We start from the raw sequence: 17,651 nt of genomic DNA, 5'->3' as shown, positions 1-17,651 counted from the left end.
AATGGTCTTTTCTGCAATGCAACAAATATCCACAGGATCAGTGCAATGATGACTGCAGCATCACAGACAGTCTGTACAACAACTGTCATTGTGGCTTACATCGAGAAGGCAGTGGAGAGCAGTGTAGTGGTGGTGGCATATCGAACAACAGAAGTGCCTTCATGTCATCTTTTTGGACAAGTCTTTGTTCTGTGCACAGTATCGTGATGAATGTATCCATGTGTGGGATCTAGGAAGGGAGTAAATATTGTCAGATTGCATTTGTCATCTTCATACATGCCCAGCACATGGTGTGATGGTATTGGGTGTCAGTTTGTATACAACTCTACCACCTCTAGTTTGCATAGCTGGTGATTTGGACAGCTGGAAAACTATATTTCTGACCTGTTAATGCTGGAGGTTGCATCCTATCTTTGAGGTCTCTATGATGTCACCTCTCAGCATAGCAACACAAGACAGTACATTGTCTGTACTGTCCTGACTTATCTAGATTCAGAGGGTATTTGACTGTTGCCCTGTTCAATATATTCTCAGGATGTATTAACCTCTGAATACATTTGGTCATAAGCTGATGAAAGAATGGCACACCATCACTTGTCAGTCACTATGCTTCATAAACTCTAGCACACTTCAAGTAGCATGGAATGACATACCTGTGTGTCATCTGAGCTGAATTTGACTCTGTTCACACCCATGCTGGAGCCACTGTTGTTGCCAGAAATGGCAGCCCTGTGTACTGAATTTTGCACCTTGTATACCCCACCAAATCATCTATAAATTTAATCATGTATTCTTCTTACTATACTCTACACACACATTAAATACAATTTTGTTATTTTGTGCTGGAATTTAAATGATCAGCAGTGTACTAGCTGACAGAGGCTTCCAATCTACAGAACTAGCTGGTCGAGTTGTTCTACCACACAAACTGACCACAGAAACAAATTAAATCATTTACTTCTGATGTAATGTCTCATTTTCATAACTGATCTCAGTGTTTATTCATACAGTTGGAATTCATATTTGAGAGAAACAAAGTGTGTGATAGATATTGATGACTAAAGCCAATTTTAGTAATAAAATAAAAAACAGCAAAATGGTTTAAATGTAACATATAAGGACATAAGCCTTTGGAATAAACTTTGCAGTATGACTTGACAGATTGGTAGAACACATATCTGCAAGTTTATTCAGTAACATAGAGTCAGCAGGAATTCTGAGTTAAGACAAATGCTTTCATAACAATGCTGTTTACTGTAATAAGGAACCAGAGATGAGTAAACTGAAAAACATCACAACCTGGTCAGGAATAACAGCTTTCTGGACTCAGTTCATTTCTATTGACCATATATGAAAGTTGTTCCTATTAAAATATAATCTTCCTTCTCAAAATGCCTTGATTCAGATACTGTACATCATTTAGGATCATATCAAAGGAAGCATTATATTTTGGAAGAACACACAGTTCAGACAAAGGTTCTATGAGAAATAAAACTAAAATAACTACTTATTTGAAATTGTGTATTTATATTTTTACAATTCTGGAATAAATATTATGCCACAGCCTGCTGGTAGTTTAAACAGCATACTGCAATGTCATTAAGATGAAAATATTAACAAAAACTGTCATATATAAAAAGGACAAGCACAGTTGCCATTTATTTACACCTAAAGTATTAATTTGCATGTTGTATATGGAAAATATATTTACAATCTCTGCATTAATTATACCCACCTGAGTATCAGAGACAGTAAATGACAATATGGAAATATATGCTGCATTCAAAGCACATTATTTTGTATAAATATTTTAGAATGAAAGAAAGATTTGCTAACCAGTAATTCTTTAAAAAAAAATTACATGGAGCACGAGTAACTACATTATGATGACATTTATGGTGACGGTTACCTAACTTATCATTAACAGTCAAAAGTTTCACAAACTTCTTAACAATGCACAATTACATTTTTCAAATTACAGTCAATTTCATATTGCCAAATGCAATGCAGTCAGATAATAACAAGACAAATGTTACATAGTACGCCTTCAGCCTGCGAAACAGGAAAAGCCATTAAGTATACAAAAGATCATATATACAAATAAGTCACAGCTTCTCTGTCAGCAGTTGATACTCAGAATCGAATATGAGCAATATTTTTCTTCAATCCCTGCAGCCAGTCGCTTCAAAAAATCACAACATCCACACTCAATTGCTGTGCAAATTGTCAGTGTGTTAGGATTATTCAGACTATATCACTCCCTAACAGCTGTTATATTTATACAAGTTGCACTCAATATACGATGTGGGCACAAATCCCTCTTCACCGTCTTTTTGTCGCCTCACTCTGGTCCATCCATCACCCTGATCAAGTTCAATGATGAAGAGCTCCTCCCCATCATGCATTGGTATTGAGCCTTCACTCGTAGCTGTGGAGCAAAAACAAAACGCACTTAAAACCTGTTATATACTTTATGATTATTACTAAAATAATCAATGACTATAATCATTTAGTACATTTCTCACGCATCAAAAAACAATTTAAGCAATAGGAACAACACATATGCCCTGCATAATTTTGCCTTGCTCACAAGTCAGTGACTCCAAAGCAGCATTTTTTTTAAATTAAAGGACAGATAACAAGATCATAAACCAGTAAAAGCTAACTTGAGGGAAGATCTATTTGGGTTCTGCAGAAATGCAGAAGCATGTGAGGGAATACTCATTATATGACTTATCTATTAAGGTATTATGTTAACTGCAACATTTTCTTTGAAAGTCTAAAGATGCCAGGGATAAAACATATGGAGCAGAATGTTACCTATAACTTGTACAGGAATCCAGAAAACAGCTTAGAGAGTCAAAGGACATGACAGGGTGATGGTAACTCAGAAGGAAGTGACGTAGGCTTACAGCCTACATATAGACTAAGCAATAAGAATGATATTTTTTTTTTGTTTCAGAGCGCTCAACGACACTTATCAGTGCCCTTACACAATATGAACTAAATGCTTAGTGAGAATAAATGTAATGGCATGTGACAAGGACCTCCCGTCGTGTAGACCGCTCACCTGGTGCTAGTCTTTGGATTTGACGCCACTTCGGCGACTTGCGCGTCAATGGGGATGAAATGATGATGATTAGGACCACACAACACCCAATCCCTGAGCGGAGAAAATCTCCGACCCAGCCGGGAATCGAACCCGGGCCCTTAGGATTGACAGTCTGTCGCGCTGACCACTCAGCTACCAGGGCCGGACAGTGAGAATAAAATCTTTCCTTGCAAGCAATCTTTTTGGGACAATGGATCACAGACACATATCAGACACTCGACAAATCATCCGGTAATGCCAACAGAGACAGTGATTCCTTATCAACATATTAAAATGGATAATAAAATCTTAAATAATAAAAGACTTGACCAGTCTTCATTTGTTACTTTCTTTACCTCTAGCCACACTTTTTTCAACTGACACACAACTCTCCATCTCAGTAATGAGGTAATAGCACTCAAGGGGGTAGCACAGGGCAGTACATTACTATTCTTGCAAGTATTCCTTTCTATTGTGCCAGCATGCTGATTTCCCAGGATTTCCAAATGATCCAATACCCAACAGACTGACACTTCCTTCCCTTGAAACTTTACACACTAAAGTATGCCCTGTATGTTTTGGACAACTCTGCCCGGTAGATCTGGCAAATGGTCTCTAGGGCACTTACAGCATCAGGGCAGATGAGAAAGTTATTCTGTTGACTGGAGCTCATCTGTTTCTATGCCTCTACGATTGCATAGAGCCCTGTATCAAAACTGTAAATTTGTCTGGAAGTCTAATCATAAAGCCAATGTCAGGGGAAATCATTGAGCAGATGACTGTATAGCCATGCTTAGACACATCACTGTAATTACTGAATCTGGTGCTCCTATAAAAGTTCGTAGAGGGCTTGTTTAAAAAATGGAATATAGAGTACAAAATTTCTTGTACTTTGGCAGATTTGAAAACAGCCTGCCCTCACTACTAACCAGAAAGGATTCTTTCTCCAACCCTGCGTTGAAACAGTCAGAGTTACCAAACTGAGGTCTGCAAGCTGCTCCTTTACTTAAGCCCCTAATGGTCTTATTGCTCTTCTGTAATTTACATACATTAATTCTGCTGAAACTGGTAGAAGAAGATTAAAGGCTAGAGACTAGAGGATTGACTAGTGATTACATGCATGCTGCACCATGACAAACTTTTACCAGATGGTTGGAGGTGGTTCCCCAGCCTCATCATTCAGGCTGCGTATGGGGCTGGTCCTGAAGGCTCCTGTTGGCAAATCTATTGGCCTATTGGCCAACGATGTAAGTTTCTCATAGCAGACAAGACCCAGAAACGTTACCAGTTCCTTAAAACTAAAAGTGGTGTCCCCCCAGATGCAGTTCAGGTTGATTAAAATCATGACATACATTATGAAAGTACACACACACACACACACACACACACACACACACACACACACACACAAATCTTATCTGAGGAAAATTTGAAATCTGTGTTTCAACCCATAATTATAAATTTCTTAATGTTGGTTGAAGTTGTTGAGAAGCTATCTTGAGACTAGAAGACAAATAAAAAATTCAACATTGTCCACAAAAAGAAAGCATCGGACAGGACTCCTGATTGCAGACACTATGCTGATGATGGCTACTGCAAAAAGATTAACATTTAATACACTCCCTGAGGGACACCATTCTCCCAAGAATATCAGTCTGAGACAGAATTGCCAGATATGATACTAAAAAATTGTCCTAAAATGAAGGAGCACACCATAATGTGAGGAGAACATCACAAGCCACATTCATCCAGTTGTCAGGCAATATACAGGCTGTCCAGAAAGGGTGACCCTGGTTTCAAAATTAAGTATCTCGAAAACTAAGTTTGATAGGCAAGTGCAACAAATGGTATGTTTATTGTGAACACTGTAAGAATTTTATACCCAAGTCACGCACAAGTTTTGAAATAGTTCAATAAGTTGCTAACACATGGAACTCTAACTGCAGTATGTAGTCCCTATAAATAGTGTACCATAGCTTAGAGCTATCAGTTCCATTGTTGAAATGTGAAAGGCGGTTAGCATACCAAAGGAAGAGGTTGAAATCACTTATTCCACTGAACAACGTGCTTTTTTGGTATCTGAATAACACATGTTAGAACACAGTGTCACAGAACCAAAGCATAGTTTTCCAACATGATTTAATGTTGCAAAATCACATGATGTCAAAACCACTTGCAAGCTCTTTGCCGAATTCCAACGGACAGGCAGCATGGCTGATGACGTAGCAGGAAATGTTGGCACAAGGCAGACTGAAGTTACTCCTGAAAATGTCACCACAATTTCTGGAATTATTCGGCAAAGTCTATGGAAATACATCTGAAGAATTGCAGCAGAGACCAATTTGAAGCACTCAAGCACACAGAAAACATTGAGACAGAGCCTGCACATTTCCATTCAAAATTCAAAGTCACCAAGCTATACCTGTATGAGCTGTGTGACAGAGGACTGATTTTGCAACCCAGATTGATAATGAAGAATTTGAAATTGACTGCATCTGACTCACAAATGAAGCACACTTACACCTGAAGGGAGCTATGAATAAACAAAAGTGGCGATTTTGGGATTCTGAAAATCCCCATTTGTGTGAAGTGAAACCACTGTATTCTCACAAAGTAACTGTCTGGGCTACAGTATGCAGCAGAGGCATTATTGGCCAATTTTTCATGTGAGAAATGATCACTAGTGTACGTAATGTTTCAATTTTTGAACAATTTGTCGTCTCACATGTAGTACTGGAGGATCGACAAGGTACCAAATGGGTCATGCAAGATGGGGCCAGACCACATCACACTGAACAGGTGTTTTGATTTCTTTACAAATAATTCTGGAATAGAGTCACTGCATTGGATTACTGGAAATTTACTGGATCAGGGATGGATTAGCCTCCATATTCACATGATCTGATTCCTTGTGACTATTGTTTATGGAGCACATTGAAAGATACTCTCTACCACAACCATCCTACCAAGCTAGACAAGATGGAATTGGCAATCTGTGTGGCATTTGACCCCACTTCTGTTGTGACACTACAGGACGTGATGGCAAATTTCATCGTCCATTTGCACTACTTCCATACTGCAGGCGGTGAACATTTTGAAAGACTGTGATGTGACTGCAAAGGCTGCTTGCATAGGATGTGTTTAATTATGCATGCTGTTACTGCATAAGCTGTGCAGCATACAGCACCACCTGTTAGCAGCTTTTCAAACTATTTCAAAACTTCTGTATAACTTCCATATAAAATCCTTACAGGTCTCACAATAAATGTAACTTTTGTTGTACTCATCTATCAATCTTAGTTTCTGAGATATTTAATTTTGACATTGGAGACTCCTTCAATTGACATCCTATAGTAACTCCATATAGTGTCAAGCGCCTATTTAAATACCAAGAAATATTTCTGTTAAGTGCTGACTACGCAAAAATGCTAATTTTATTGCTGTCTCAAAGAGTATTAGATAGCTGAGTACAGAGTGGTACCTATGGAAACCTCACTGAAGGCAACTGTCAAGTCTTCTAATTTCTAGAACCCATACTGAGCTACTGATGACCATTCATTCGAATATCTTTCCCATACATAATTGCTACACTGTAATAACTAAACTGGTGTGCAAAAGTAACTTTCACAGGAAGTGTTACTGCCAAGTACATAGCTTGATGAAAGTTGGACCATACATAAAAAGAACCGACACTTTTATTCAGAGACAATAATTACACTGAAGTCACTGCTGCGGCAAACAAAAGTTGGGAGATCTATTCACGTTGATTTGTTCTTCAGTGCAAGGCAAGTCAAGAGTGTCCCCAGAATGTCAGAGTGCACTCCTGATGTCTGTGGCTTGCTGATTGACCACTACAGTCACCAAACTCATGTAATTGCAACTAGGCTCAAATTTAACCAGTGTTTTAAGCACCATAAGGAGATATGTGAAGAATGGGCTGCTATCTTGCAAGGCTTAGCACCCGTAATGTTGATATCTATCTTTTCCCCCGACACAGAAGTTAGTGCAAAGACTTTAATCATTTAAACTAACCCTGAGTGATGTCTTAAAACTTGTCAAAGCTCAAGAAGTAACTGCATCTGCACAAGCAACATTTCATAATTCCTCTGGTGTTGATGTTGTAGCAGTATAAGTTGTCACTGTGCTCTATTGAGAAGCTGTTCATCCGGTAGTCCAGTGTCATGGGATTAAGTAGTTGGTACTGTAGTTATTGACCCCCTACCCGCAGAGTCAGGAAACATGCAAAAACAGAAGCTTTTGTCCACTGCTGGCATGACCCAATGTGAGTGGAAGCTCCTACAATGGTTTCCTCCCAGTCATTGTCACAGGGTCCCAGAAAAGAACATGCCATAAAATCATATTCATACTGAGGCCCATAGGATAAATGGCATCACTGCCCTTTGCATGATGTCACCTGTTTTGCATGCCACAAACCAAGTCATCTTGTGAGTGTCTACCTGAGCCAGCATGCACCAACAATACTGGCTATCACCTTGCTACATGCTATCTTGCTGCTGCTCATAGCAGCAGTAGATGGGATGCCAACGCTCACGTTGCAATTGGACATTAATAGAGCAACGGCAGATTTTCAGTTGGATAAAGGCACAGCCATTTCTCTGATTAATGAGAATATATACCAGAAAACTGGCTCTCCACAGCCGAGGTCCATTCAGTGTCGGTTGTTGACTTACAGTGGCGAGCTGAGTCCATTGCAGGCCCAGATCATAGTGGGGCCAGATTGTAGTCCAAGCCAAACAGAAAAATCTCAGTAACTTACCATGCTAGCAGTCAACTCTTGAACAACAACTAACATTTTTGCCTTAGACACTTTTGCACTTTTTGGTTTCCAAATTCAGGACCAGGTGAGTCTATTTTTAACTGTGATACCATTCACAGAACTTGATACGTTATGCATGTACTTAAAGTCAATGTCTGGATCTGCATCAGGTTGTGCAACAAGGTTCCAGACCAACATATCATTAAAGTAATCAGAAGAGCCCAAGTTTAGAGAGCTCGTCCAGTGCCTTTCACTACGTATAAGCAAGTTAAAGCAGAATTAGATAGGCTGCATAGGCTGTGAGTTGTATTCCCAGAATCGTCAAGCAATTGGGCTACACCCACAATCATGGTTAAGAAAGTAAATGGATAACTTAGAACTTGTGGTAATTTTAAGTCTACCATTAATGCTCAATGTATACAATTCGTAGGCTGGAGGAATTGTTGGCAAAATTGGCTGTGGGCCATTATCTTTCTAAGATGCCTGTAGATGGTCAGATGAAGCAGTTTTTAGAAATTAACTAGTAAACTACAGATTCTTTACTGAATTGAACTGGCATATATAAAACAGTTTCAAATGTCTGATCACTATACAAATCACTTAATGTGTTAAATATTTGACATAAAGCTTTATGTAAGAAAAGATCAGAAAAGGTTGGAAATTGTGCTTTAAGTTTGTTGGAAGTTGCTAAGTGTCTTCATTATGAAAATGTTAGTTGTAAAAACATAATATATTACAATGTCTTGTCCAATGCCAAAGTTTTATCGAGTGAACAGCGAAAATGTAGTAAAGGATAAACTTTTTTCCTTTCATAATTTTGTGGGGGAGTGTTAGCAATAAAAGCTCCTAAGAGGTTTGAAATTGTGTAAAGTTTGTTGGAAATCACTAAGTGCTCTCATTTTGAAATATTGGATGAACAAACTCCAGGAGTTTGTGTGTCATCAGTTACAATGGCTGAAAAAAAAAATACACAGTTTTTAACTGTAATTCTTTTCTTCTTGTGTTAAATTTTTAACATAGGATTATACCTCTTAATGAGTTGGTTATGACAGTATTTTAAAATTTAGTCAATGATTATGTTAAATGCTGAAAGTCAGATTTTTGCTGCCCCTGGAAGCCGTTAGACAGCCAACCTGCAACTAGTATGGGGTTTCAGGACGATCACTTAGTAATATAGATGTGGCATTTAGCATGTACTGTTGTTATAACAGTTGCCATTTGGGGTCGCAAGCACTCCTGTGATATTTCAGAGAGACCCTGAGAAACTCATCCAAGGTATCCCCAAATGAGTTAATTACAACTTGCTAAATACGGGGGTCACACGTGAGCAGCACCTGCGCAACCTACAGATGATGTTCATGTGGCTCCAAGTTCACGGTCGGCATATTCACCTCGACAGATATAGTTTTTCCGAGACAAGTGTAAAGCACTTGGGAAATGTACATAAAGGAGGGCTAACACCCACACACAATCATATGGACACAATCACTAACTTACTGGCTCATAAGAACACCAAAGAATGACAGTCATTCCTGGGCAAAGTCAATTACTACATGAAATTTATTCTCAATGTGGCCTAGATGAATCATTTGTCGTAAAAAAGGTGTTAAATTTGGTGGCCAGAGCAGTGCAAGAAAGCTTTTGTGCAACTTAAAAAGTGCCTTAGGTCAGGCCCTTGTTTACCAACATTCCATCCCAGCAAATGCTTAACACCTGAGACTGATGTATCAGACTATGGCATTCAAAATCTCACAAATACGCCAATATCATGGAACAGCCCATTGTGTTTGCATCTAAAACATTACATGTGGTGCAGAGAAATTATTCAACAAATTGACAAAGATGTATTGGCTACCATATACAGCATTGGGAAGTTTCATGCATATCTCAATGGTATTAAGTTTCGCCTGAACAGCACCAAGAGACAGATGTACTTTCCCACTTGTCCTGTGGTCCAGATGAAGAGTCTTACAGGCACAAAGTGCAGTGTTCTGCCTTAAGACACAAATCAGTGACACACCCTCTCTGAATTCCCAATTGCGGCAAGTGAAGTAGCAGCAGAAAGAGACCATGATATTCTACTTTGCAGTGTGTTGTCTGCTGTACAGGGAAGTTGGCCCGAGCACTTGCCTATAATGGTGCATCTATTTTCATTAACACACAGGCTTAGCATCACTGATGGTGTCATATCGTTGGCTACAGAAGATTCTGGATGCCGGGTGGTAGTTCCTCCAAAGCTCTGCCCCCAAATACTGATCTTCTCCACAACACATATTGAGGATTGCACAGAACGAGGGCACAGCACAGTATCGTGTACTGGCATGGTGTTGATGCCGCCATAGAATACACCATCCAGAATTTCCACACTTGCACCCACACTCAAATCATCCCCATCACAGTGTTTCAATCCTTGGCTGTGCTCTGACAACTCCTGGCTGAGAGTGCATGTCGATTTTGCCAGACCGTTTCAATGAGCAATGTGGTTGGTTAATGTAGACACCCTTCTAACTTTCCATACATGGCAAAGAAGGCTACCATCACCACCACAGCTAGTATTTGCAATAGAGTGAGCACCTATTATACTGGTTACCATGAACAGCCCTCAGTTCATGGCATGTGCTTTGCATCGAGTGCCTGACCACCGACCCTTTGTATCCCGCGTCCAATTCTGGAGCCAAACATACGGTCAGGAGCTTCAAAATGCAGTTGCGCAAGATGATGATGATGACAGCTGACTCAGGGAGGCACTCACCAGCTTCCTCACCACCCACCACTCAAACCCTGAAAATGGTCATAGCCCAGCTGATATTTTACATGGGCGTAGACCCCATACCTTCTTCGAACCTGCTTTGCCCAACTCAGTGGGACCACTGCCTCCACATATAGCCATATTACGGCCTAGGTTCCCACATCTAGATTCATATTTTAGGTCCAAATGTCAGGTGGATGCAGAATTGTTGTCAGCAATGGGGTGTGGCAAATTTTGAGATTGGGGCAAGCAACAAGCAGTCAGTTAGGCAACACAATCAGCTCTGGCCACAAAGAGCCACACCGACCCATCCTCCTCTCTCTGTCCCCTCCCCCCCCCCCTCCCCCCCACTTTCCCGTCAATTACCAACAGAGGCCTGGGTATAATAAGCAGGTTTCGACAGATGTAAGCTGCAGTTGTTATGATGATGATGATGATGATGATGATGATGATGATGACTGTGGGTTTAAAGGGACTAAAGTATTGGTTATCAGTCCCTCAATTTGTAGCAGTGCAAGTTAAAAGGTACAAAATGAGTTAAGAAGAGCTATCCCCTCCAGAGGCTGTGACCATGTCATCATGGCTGAAGATGTATGTGGCTGTAGCTCTAGCCAGATAGTTGAAAATGAGATAAAACTCAGCCCACTAAAAATTGTAGCTGGTCACTGAAGAATACACCAAAAAGAATCATCATAGTCTTGTGGAACTTTAGAACCAATTAGCTTAAACAGATAGATAAATAAAACACATACATAAAACTTTAAAAATGCATGACAGTGTGGAGAGAGAAAGTAGATTGAGTTTGCTCAGGGCACAGTGATAGGTACTCTTCCCACAACCATATCTTACACCGAGAGTGGAGGTGGATTGAATTTTGTTGCAAAATCTGCTTTCTCTCAGGAAACATAGGACACTGGTAACTACTAACCCATCGTCTGCACATATCTTAGGTATGAGGTAATCAGGTTGACACGTCGATTGCTCCTCTCAGATCAGCCAGCAGGCCACACATTGTGAGAATATGAGCGATCATGAGATGGCTACCAGAGCTGCGTTGAGGAAAGTCTTCTTGATTCAAAAGGATCTCAGATATAAATATCACCTCTAATGAGGTCAATTTGAGTGTCACTGTTAAGTTAATCTGGATGACTATATCAGGTTTAGGTGAAATAAAGTTAATTGTTGGATGTTTTTACTGGTCACCAGATTCTGCTGTGACAGTTTTAGAATCACTTAAAGAAAATCTATGCTCAGCAGCACGGAAATACCCAGATCATGCATACTCGTTGGAGGACTTTAACATACAGAGTATAGACTAGGAGTCCATGGATTCATTGCAGGAGGTATAGACAGGCAGTGTTGTGAAGTACTTTTACACATGTTTTCTGAAAACTGTCTTGAGCAGCTAGTTTGACAGCCCATAGGCAATGGAAATATTTTTGACCTTGTAGCTACAACAGGTCTGATCTTACTGACATTGTCAATACAGAAACAGTGATTATATCAGCTAGTTTGACAGCCCACACCCAAAGGAAATATTTTTGACCTTGCAGCTACAAACAGGTCTGACCCTATTGACTGTGTCAGTATAGAGACAGGGATTAGATATCATAGCACTGTTGGTTACTCAAGCTAATAAAGCAATCAAGAAGGCTAGGAAAGTATTTTTGTTAAAAAGAGCAGACAATTAGTTGCTAGTGTATTGCTTAGACAATGAATGGACCTCACTTAGTTCCAGTTTGATGGAAGTAGAGGAAATAAGAGCAGAAGTTTAAAACAGATTGTAAATTGCACTCTGGAACAGATTGTAAATTGCACTCTGGAGCAGTATGTGCCAAGTTAGAGGATTAAGGACAGAAAAAAATCACTGTGGCTTAAAAACAAAATTCAGAAAATCCTGAGGAACCAAAGAGTCTTACACTTTCAGTACAAAAGAGAATGAGGAAATGATGACAGGCGAAAGTTAGCAGACACTCATGTATCCATAAAAAGATGAATGTGCGAAGTATGCAACACCTACCACTGTCATACCTTAGCGAAGGCTCTAGTTGAGAACCCAAGAAAATTCTGATCCTATGTAAGATTGCTAAGCAGGATGAAGGCTTCTATCCAGTCACTTGATCAATCTGATGTGGCGATAGAAGATAGCAAAAGGAAAGATTAAGTTTTAAATTTCATGTTTAAGAAATTGTTCAAGCAGGAGGATCATACAAACAAACCATCATTTGACCATCGCACAGACTCCTGTATGGAGGGCATAGCAATAGAAATCCCTGGCACAGAGAAGCAACTGAAAGAGCTGAAAACAACTCAACAGGTTTGGGTGGAATCACAATTTGGTTTTATGAAGAGTACTCTACACTGTCAAATTGAAAAATTGAGCTTGTCTTTTTTTCCACATGATATTCTGAAAACTACAGATGAAGCGCAACAGGCATATTCCTTATTCCTAGATTTCCATATGGAATAGATTCCTGGACTTGTCAGTGGCTCGCATACTTCTTAAGCAATAAGCAAGTGGCAAGTGGTTATCAGAGACAAGGGTATCATCATGAATGTTCCAGGGAAATGGGGAATTGTGAGAGGACTGCTATTTTTCTCTATATACAAATACGGTCTGACACAGAGGGCGAGCAGCAATTTGTAGCTGTTTGCTGGTGTATGGGAAGGTGTCATCATTTAGTGACTGTAGGAAGATACAAGATGACTTACACAAAATTTCTAATGAGTGTGACGAATGGCAGCAAGCTGTAAATGTAGAAAAAATGTAAGTTCATACAGATGAGTACGAAAAACAATCCTGTAATATTTGAATGCAGGATTAATAGTGAGCTACTTGGCACAGTCAGGTTGAATAAATATCTAGGTGTGATGACGCAAAGCAATATGACATGAAATGAGCATGTAAGGATTGTAGAGGGGGAAGGCGAATGATCGATTTTGGTTCATTGGGAAAGTTTTAGGAAAGGTTCACTGGGAAATTTTTAGGAAAGTTTGGTTCATTTGTGAAGGAGACCGCAAACAGAACAGTAGCGGGACCAATTCTTGAGTACTGCTCGTGTGTATGGGATCCCAATCAGGTCAGATTAAAGAAAGGAATCAAAGCAATTCAGATGCAAGCTGTTCGATCTGTTACTGGTAGACTCAATCAACATGCAAGTATAACAGAAATGATTTGGGAACTCAAATGGTATTGCATGGAAGTAAGGCAATATTCTTTTCCACAAACACTATTGGGAAAATTTAAAGAACTGGCATTGGTAGTTTACTACAGAATTATCCTACTGCTGCCAACAAACATTTCACATAAGCTAAGAGGAATTAGGGTTTGTACGGAGGCTTTTAGACAGCCGTTTCCCCCCCCCCCCCCCCCCCTCTCTCTCTCTCTCTCTCTCTTTGCAAGTGGAAAAGGAAGGAAAATAACTAGTAGTGGTAACCCCAAACATGCACCATACAGTGGGTTGTAGTGTATGCATGTAGATGTAATCTGGTGCAGCTGATATGCAGTAGGCACAATATGACAGCATCTTTCCAAGTGGCCTGCAGAGCGATATACCATGCCTTGGTGGCCCTTTGATTAATCTCAGTTTGTTGAGGGTCATGGTAACTTGATATCCGACATCCCAAGTGTTCAAAATTTGATGGCATCATTGCAATTGTTTGTCCATGCATGGTACGCCGAGTTCAAGTTTCTCTCCTATGGTTGCATCTTTAGCCAATTTGTCAATGAACACCCACATGGCTCAGTGTCCAGAAGAATGTTACCATCATTCAAGCGCTGTCAGTTAATGGGTCTTGGACGTTAGCCAGCAAAGGGTTTTTGGGGGCGCACTGAGCTATGTCTTGCATGCAGATCATGGAGTCATTAAAAACTAGGAAGTCTTCTGTGGTGAGATTTAATGTACTGCAGAGCCCTTGATATGGCAACCAATTCTGCAGTCTATACACTGCATGCACTCTGGAAAAAAAATACTTCTCATGCCTCCTTGCATGTGCAGAAGCAACTGCCTGGCTTTTTGATCCAGCCATGTAGATGTATGTTGAATCTGGGTAGTCATGAAGAACCGACCAGAAGATGCATCTGAGAATGGTGGGATCAGCCCACGTAAGAGGTCCATCCAAACATATGACGGGGTAAGGGAGGTGGGCAGAGGGAACTCTATGAATATAGATAAGAGGGGGCAGTTGGAGGTCCCCCCATAGAGCTTCCAATTGTATCCCAGCTGATCTACTAATTTTTTGGGCAATTTGTAAACAACCTGAATTGTTGGTTGTGAAACAGAGTTGAGTAAGACTGCTGAGTAAGCATCTAACACAGTATGACAGCATAGTTCACCAAGAGCTGCTGGCATCTGACCCTCAGTGCCGAGACACCAGCTTCCACCCGGAGGCTGTCTACATGGCTTGTACAGGGGGCTCCAGTTGGCAACTGCACACCACTGCAGTGGACAGGAATCAGCAAGCTCACCACTGATGTTGCTGCCAGCCCATAGCCACCACATCCATAGTCCTGACAGGATAAAATTATGCTTTACAGAATCACGCAATTGTGCAGTCTGTGCCCCAGAAGGTGCTGCTGATAAGTGCAAGGTTATTAAGATTCCTCATGCAATTTGCCTTGAACTGGCAGACATGTGGTAACCATGCTGACTCACTGTCAAATAAAGTGCCTAAAAATTTGGAAGTTTCAATGACTTCAAGTAACTGGTTACCAAGAAAGTTCTAGTCATGAATGTACAGTTCTGAGTTAGTAAAAGTGCATGAAGCAAGTTTTCATGCAAGAAAATTGGTATCCACAATTCAGAGTCTAATTACGTACTTTTTGTATGAGCCCCAGACGCTGGCACTCTGTAGTGCATAATGCTGCAGAGCTGTAATACAGGTAAAGGTCGTCCTCACACAGTCATAGTGAGACTATGGGTCCCAATGTAGTCACAATATCGATGGAAAAGAGGGTTACATTCAGAAATGACCCCCGAGGGACTCCAGTTTCCCGTACATATTGGTTGCTGAGGGTCAAACCTGTCCAGACCCAGAACACTTTGGGAATAGGAGATTCTGAATAAAAGTAGGTAAAAAGCCCCAAAACCCACACGAGTGCAATGTAGACACCATGTGATGGTACCAGTGGTATTGTACACCTTCTGTAGGTCAAAGAACACAGCAACCAGGTGTTGGCAATGTGCAAAAGTGTTACACACTGCAGATTCCAGATGAATCAATTGGTCTGTTGTGGACCAGAATGCCCAAAAGTCCCTTTGAAATTGCAATATACATCCTCTGGCTTCCAGACATCAACACTGTTGTATGTTAATTATTCTTTAGAATAGTTCACACAGTCCATTTGTTAGACAGACTTGGTGGTAATTACTCAGCATTTGAAGCTCTTTTCCCAGTTTCAGGATAGGAATAATAATACCCTCCTGCCAGTGGGAGGGATACCCCTGTTACCACCAAACATGATTGAAAAACTCAATGATGTTTTTATGCAGGATGTGATTTATGTTGTTACTAAAAAGTTTAAGCATTTGATTATGAATTCTATTAGGTCCGGGGGCTGTCTCGAAAATCTGCTGAAAAGCTGCAAGACTCCTATTCACTAAATGGAGCACTGTATAATTCAAACCCTTGTGCATGGAAGGATATAGACTTTTCCCCTGCCAAGCATCTCCAGGTCAAGAAATTAGGATAGTAGTTGTTGTATGAGGGCATTAGCAAAGTGTGCTGCAAAAGATTCAGCAATGACTGCAGGATCAGTACAGACGTTGGCACTGAGGGAGATGCTAGGAACTACTGTGGACGGTGGGTGGTTGCAAATTAGGCACAGTTTACTCCATCCTTAAGCTGATGGGGTGTGCAGTCTCACAGATGACACATATTGTCTCCAACACTCCTGCATTCTCTCCTTTATTAAAAACTGTACCTTTGTATGAAGTCTCTTGAATGCTGTTAAATGTTCCGTAGAGAGAAGGTGCTTGTGTCACTGAAGTGATCTGCAATGCTCTCTGATAGCTGCAGGTATTTCTTCAGATCACTGGGGCATGGTGTCCATCAGGCAGAGCCTGAAGAATAGGTTATTGTTGCTTCTGCAGTGTGTGTAATTGCTCCTTCGATATCCTCCTCTTGACTGGTTTCAAAAGTTGCTTTGGAGGTGAAAGCTCGCAAGGTGGCTTTCTGAAGTGACAAACGTGGTGCATGTTTCATTGTTCAATGGATCGAGAAAGATAGTGTCATAGGAAAGTGTTCACTGTTGCAGATGTCATGATGGTGAGACCAACCGATTAAGAGTGAGATGCTCAGGCTGCAGACTGTAATATCAATGTCCGGGTATGTTCCATAGGCTGTACTGAAATGTGTTGCACTCAATCTACATACATACACTGCAAGCCACTGTACGGTATATGGTGGAGGGTACATTTTACCACAACTAGTCATTTCTCTCCCTGTTCCATTCTCAAATGCTGAGTGGGGTGGCACAGTCGTTAGCACACTGGACTCTCATTCAGAAGGACGACTGCTCGAACACATGTCTGGCCATCCTGATTTACATTTTCCATGACTTCTCTAAATTTCTTCAGGCAAATTCCAGGATGGTTCCCCGATACTTCCCTCATCCCATGAGACCCATGAGCTCGCTGTTAGGTCCCCTTCCCAAATCAACCAACTAATCCCTCGCAAACAGAGTGAGGGAACAGCAACTGTCTCTATGTCTCCATAGATCTCTACAGGTTTTCTTATCTCAAGTTCATGGTCCTCGTGCGAAATTTACATCAGTGACAGTGGGATCATTCAGCAGTCAGCTTCATATGTTTTGCTGCTGACATACGCTCCACTTGAATGTGTGATTCTTCATAAGTATTCATAGGCTCAACCTCAAGGGGGATGGAGCAGTATCAACCGGACAGAATTACATTTAACTTATGATTTATCCTTCTTATTTCTGTGGGGTTCAGTTTCTCAGACTATTTTCCTGTCTTGACTTTTGGGAAAGAAGAGGAACATTCTTTTCTGTGACTCTCAGACTGTGGCTCTAT

General features: G+C 40.6%; 1 protein-coding gene across 5 annotated transcripts in view; it reads right to left on the bottom strand.

Moving 5' to 3' along the window:
* Positions 1-1,552: 1,552 nt before the first annotated feature.
* The window catches only part of LOC126248916 (formin-binding protein 1-like), a 379,078-nt gene continuing 362,979 nt past the window's right edge, over positions 1,553-17,651 (bottom strand). For 3 of the 5 annotated variants that reach the window (XM_049950405.1, XM_049950404.1, XM_049950409.1), the window contains one exon: positions 1,554-2,428. In XM_049950405.1, coding sequence (XP_049806362.1) covers positions 2,262-2,428 — 167 coding nt within the window. In that variant the 3' untranslated portion in view covers positions 1,554-2,261. Of the gene's footprint in view, positions 2,429-17,651 lie in introns of all 5 variants that reach the window. The other 2 variants (XM_049950407.1, XM_049950406.1) reach the window with 1 other exon arrangement.

This window comes from Schistocerca nitens, chromosome 3 (genome assembly GCF_023898315.1).
Source record: "Schistocerca nitens isolate TAMUIC-IGC-003100 chromosome 3, iqSchNite1.1, whole genome shotgun sequence".
Classification (NCBI taxonomy): Eukaryota; Metazoa; Arthropoda; class Insecta; order Orthoptera; family Acrididae; genus Schistocerca; species Schistocerca nitens.
This window is presented reverse-complemented; position numbering and strand designations above follow the sequence as displayed.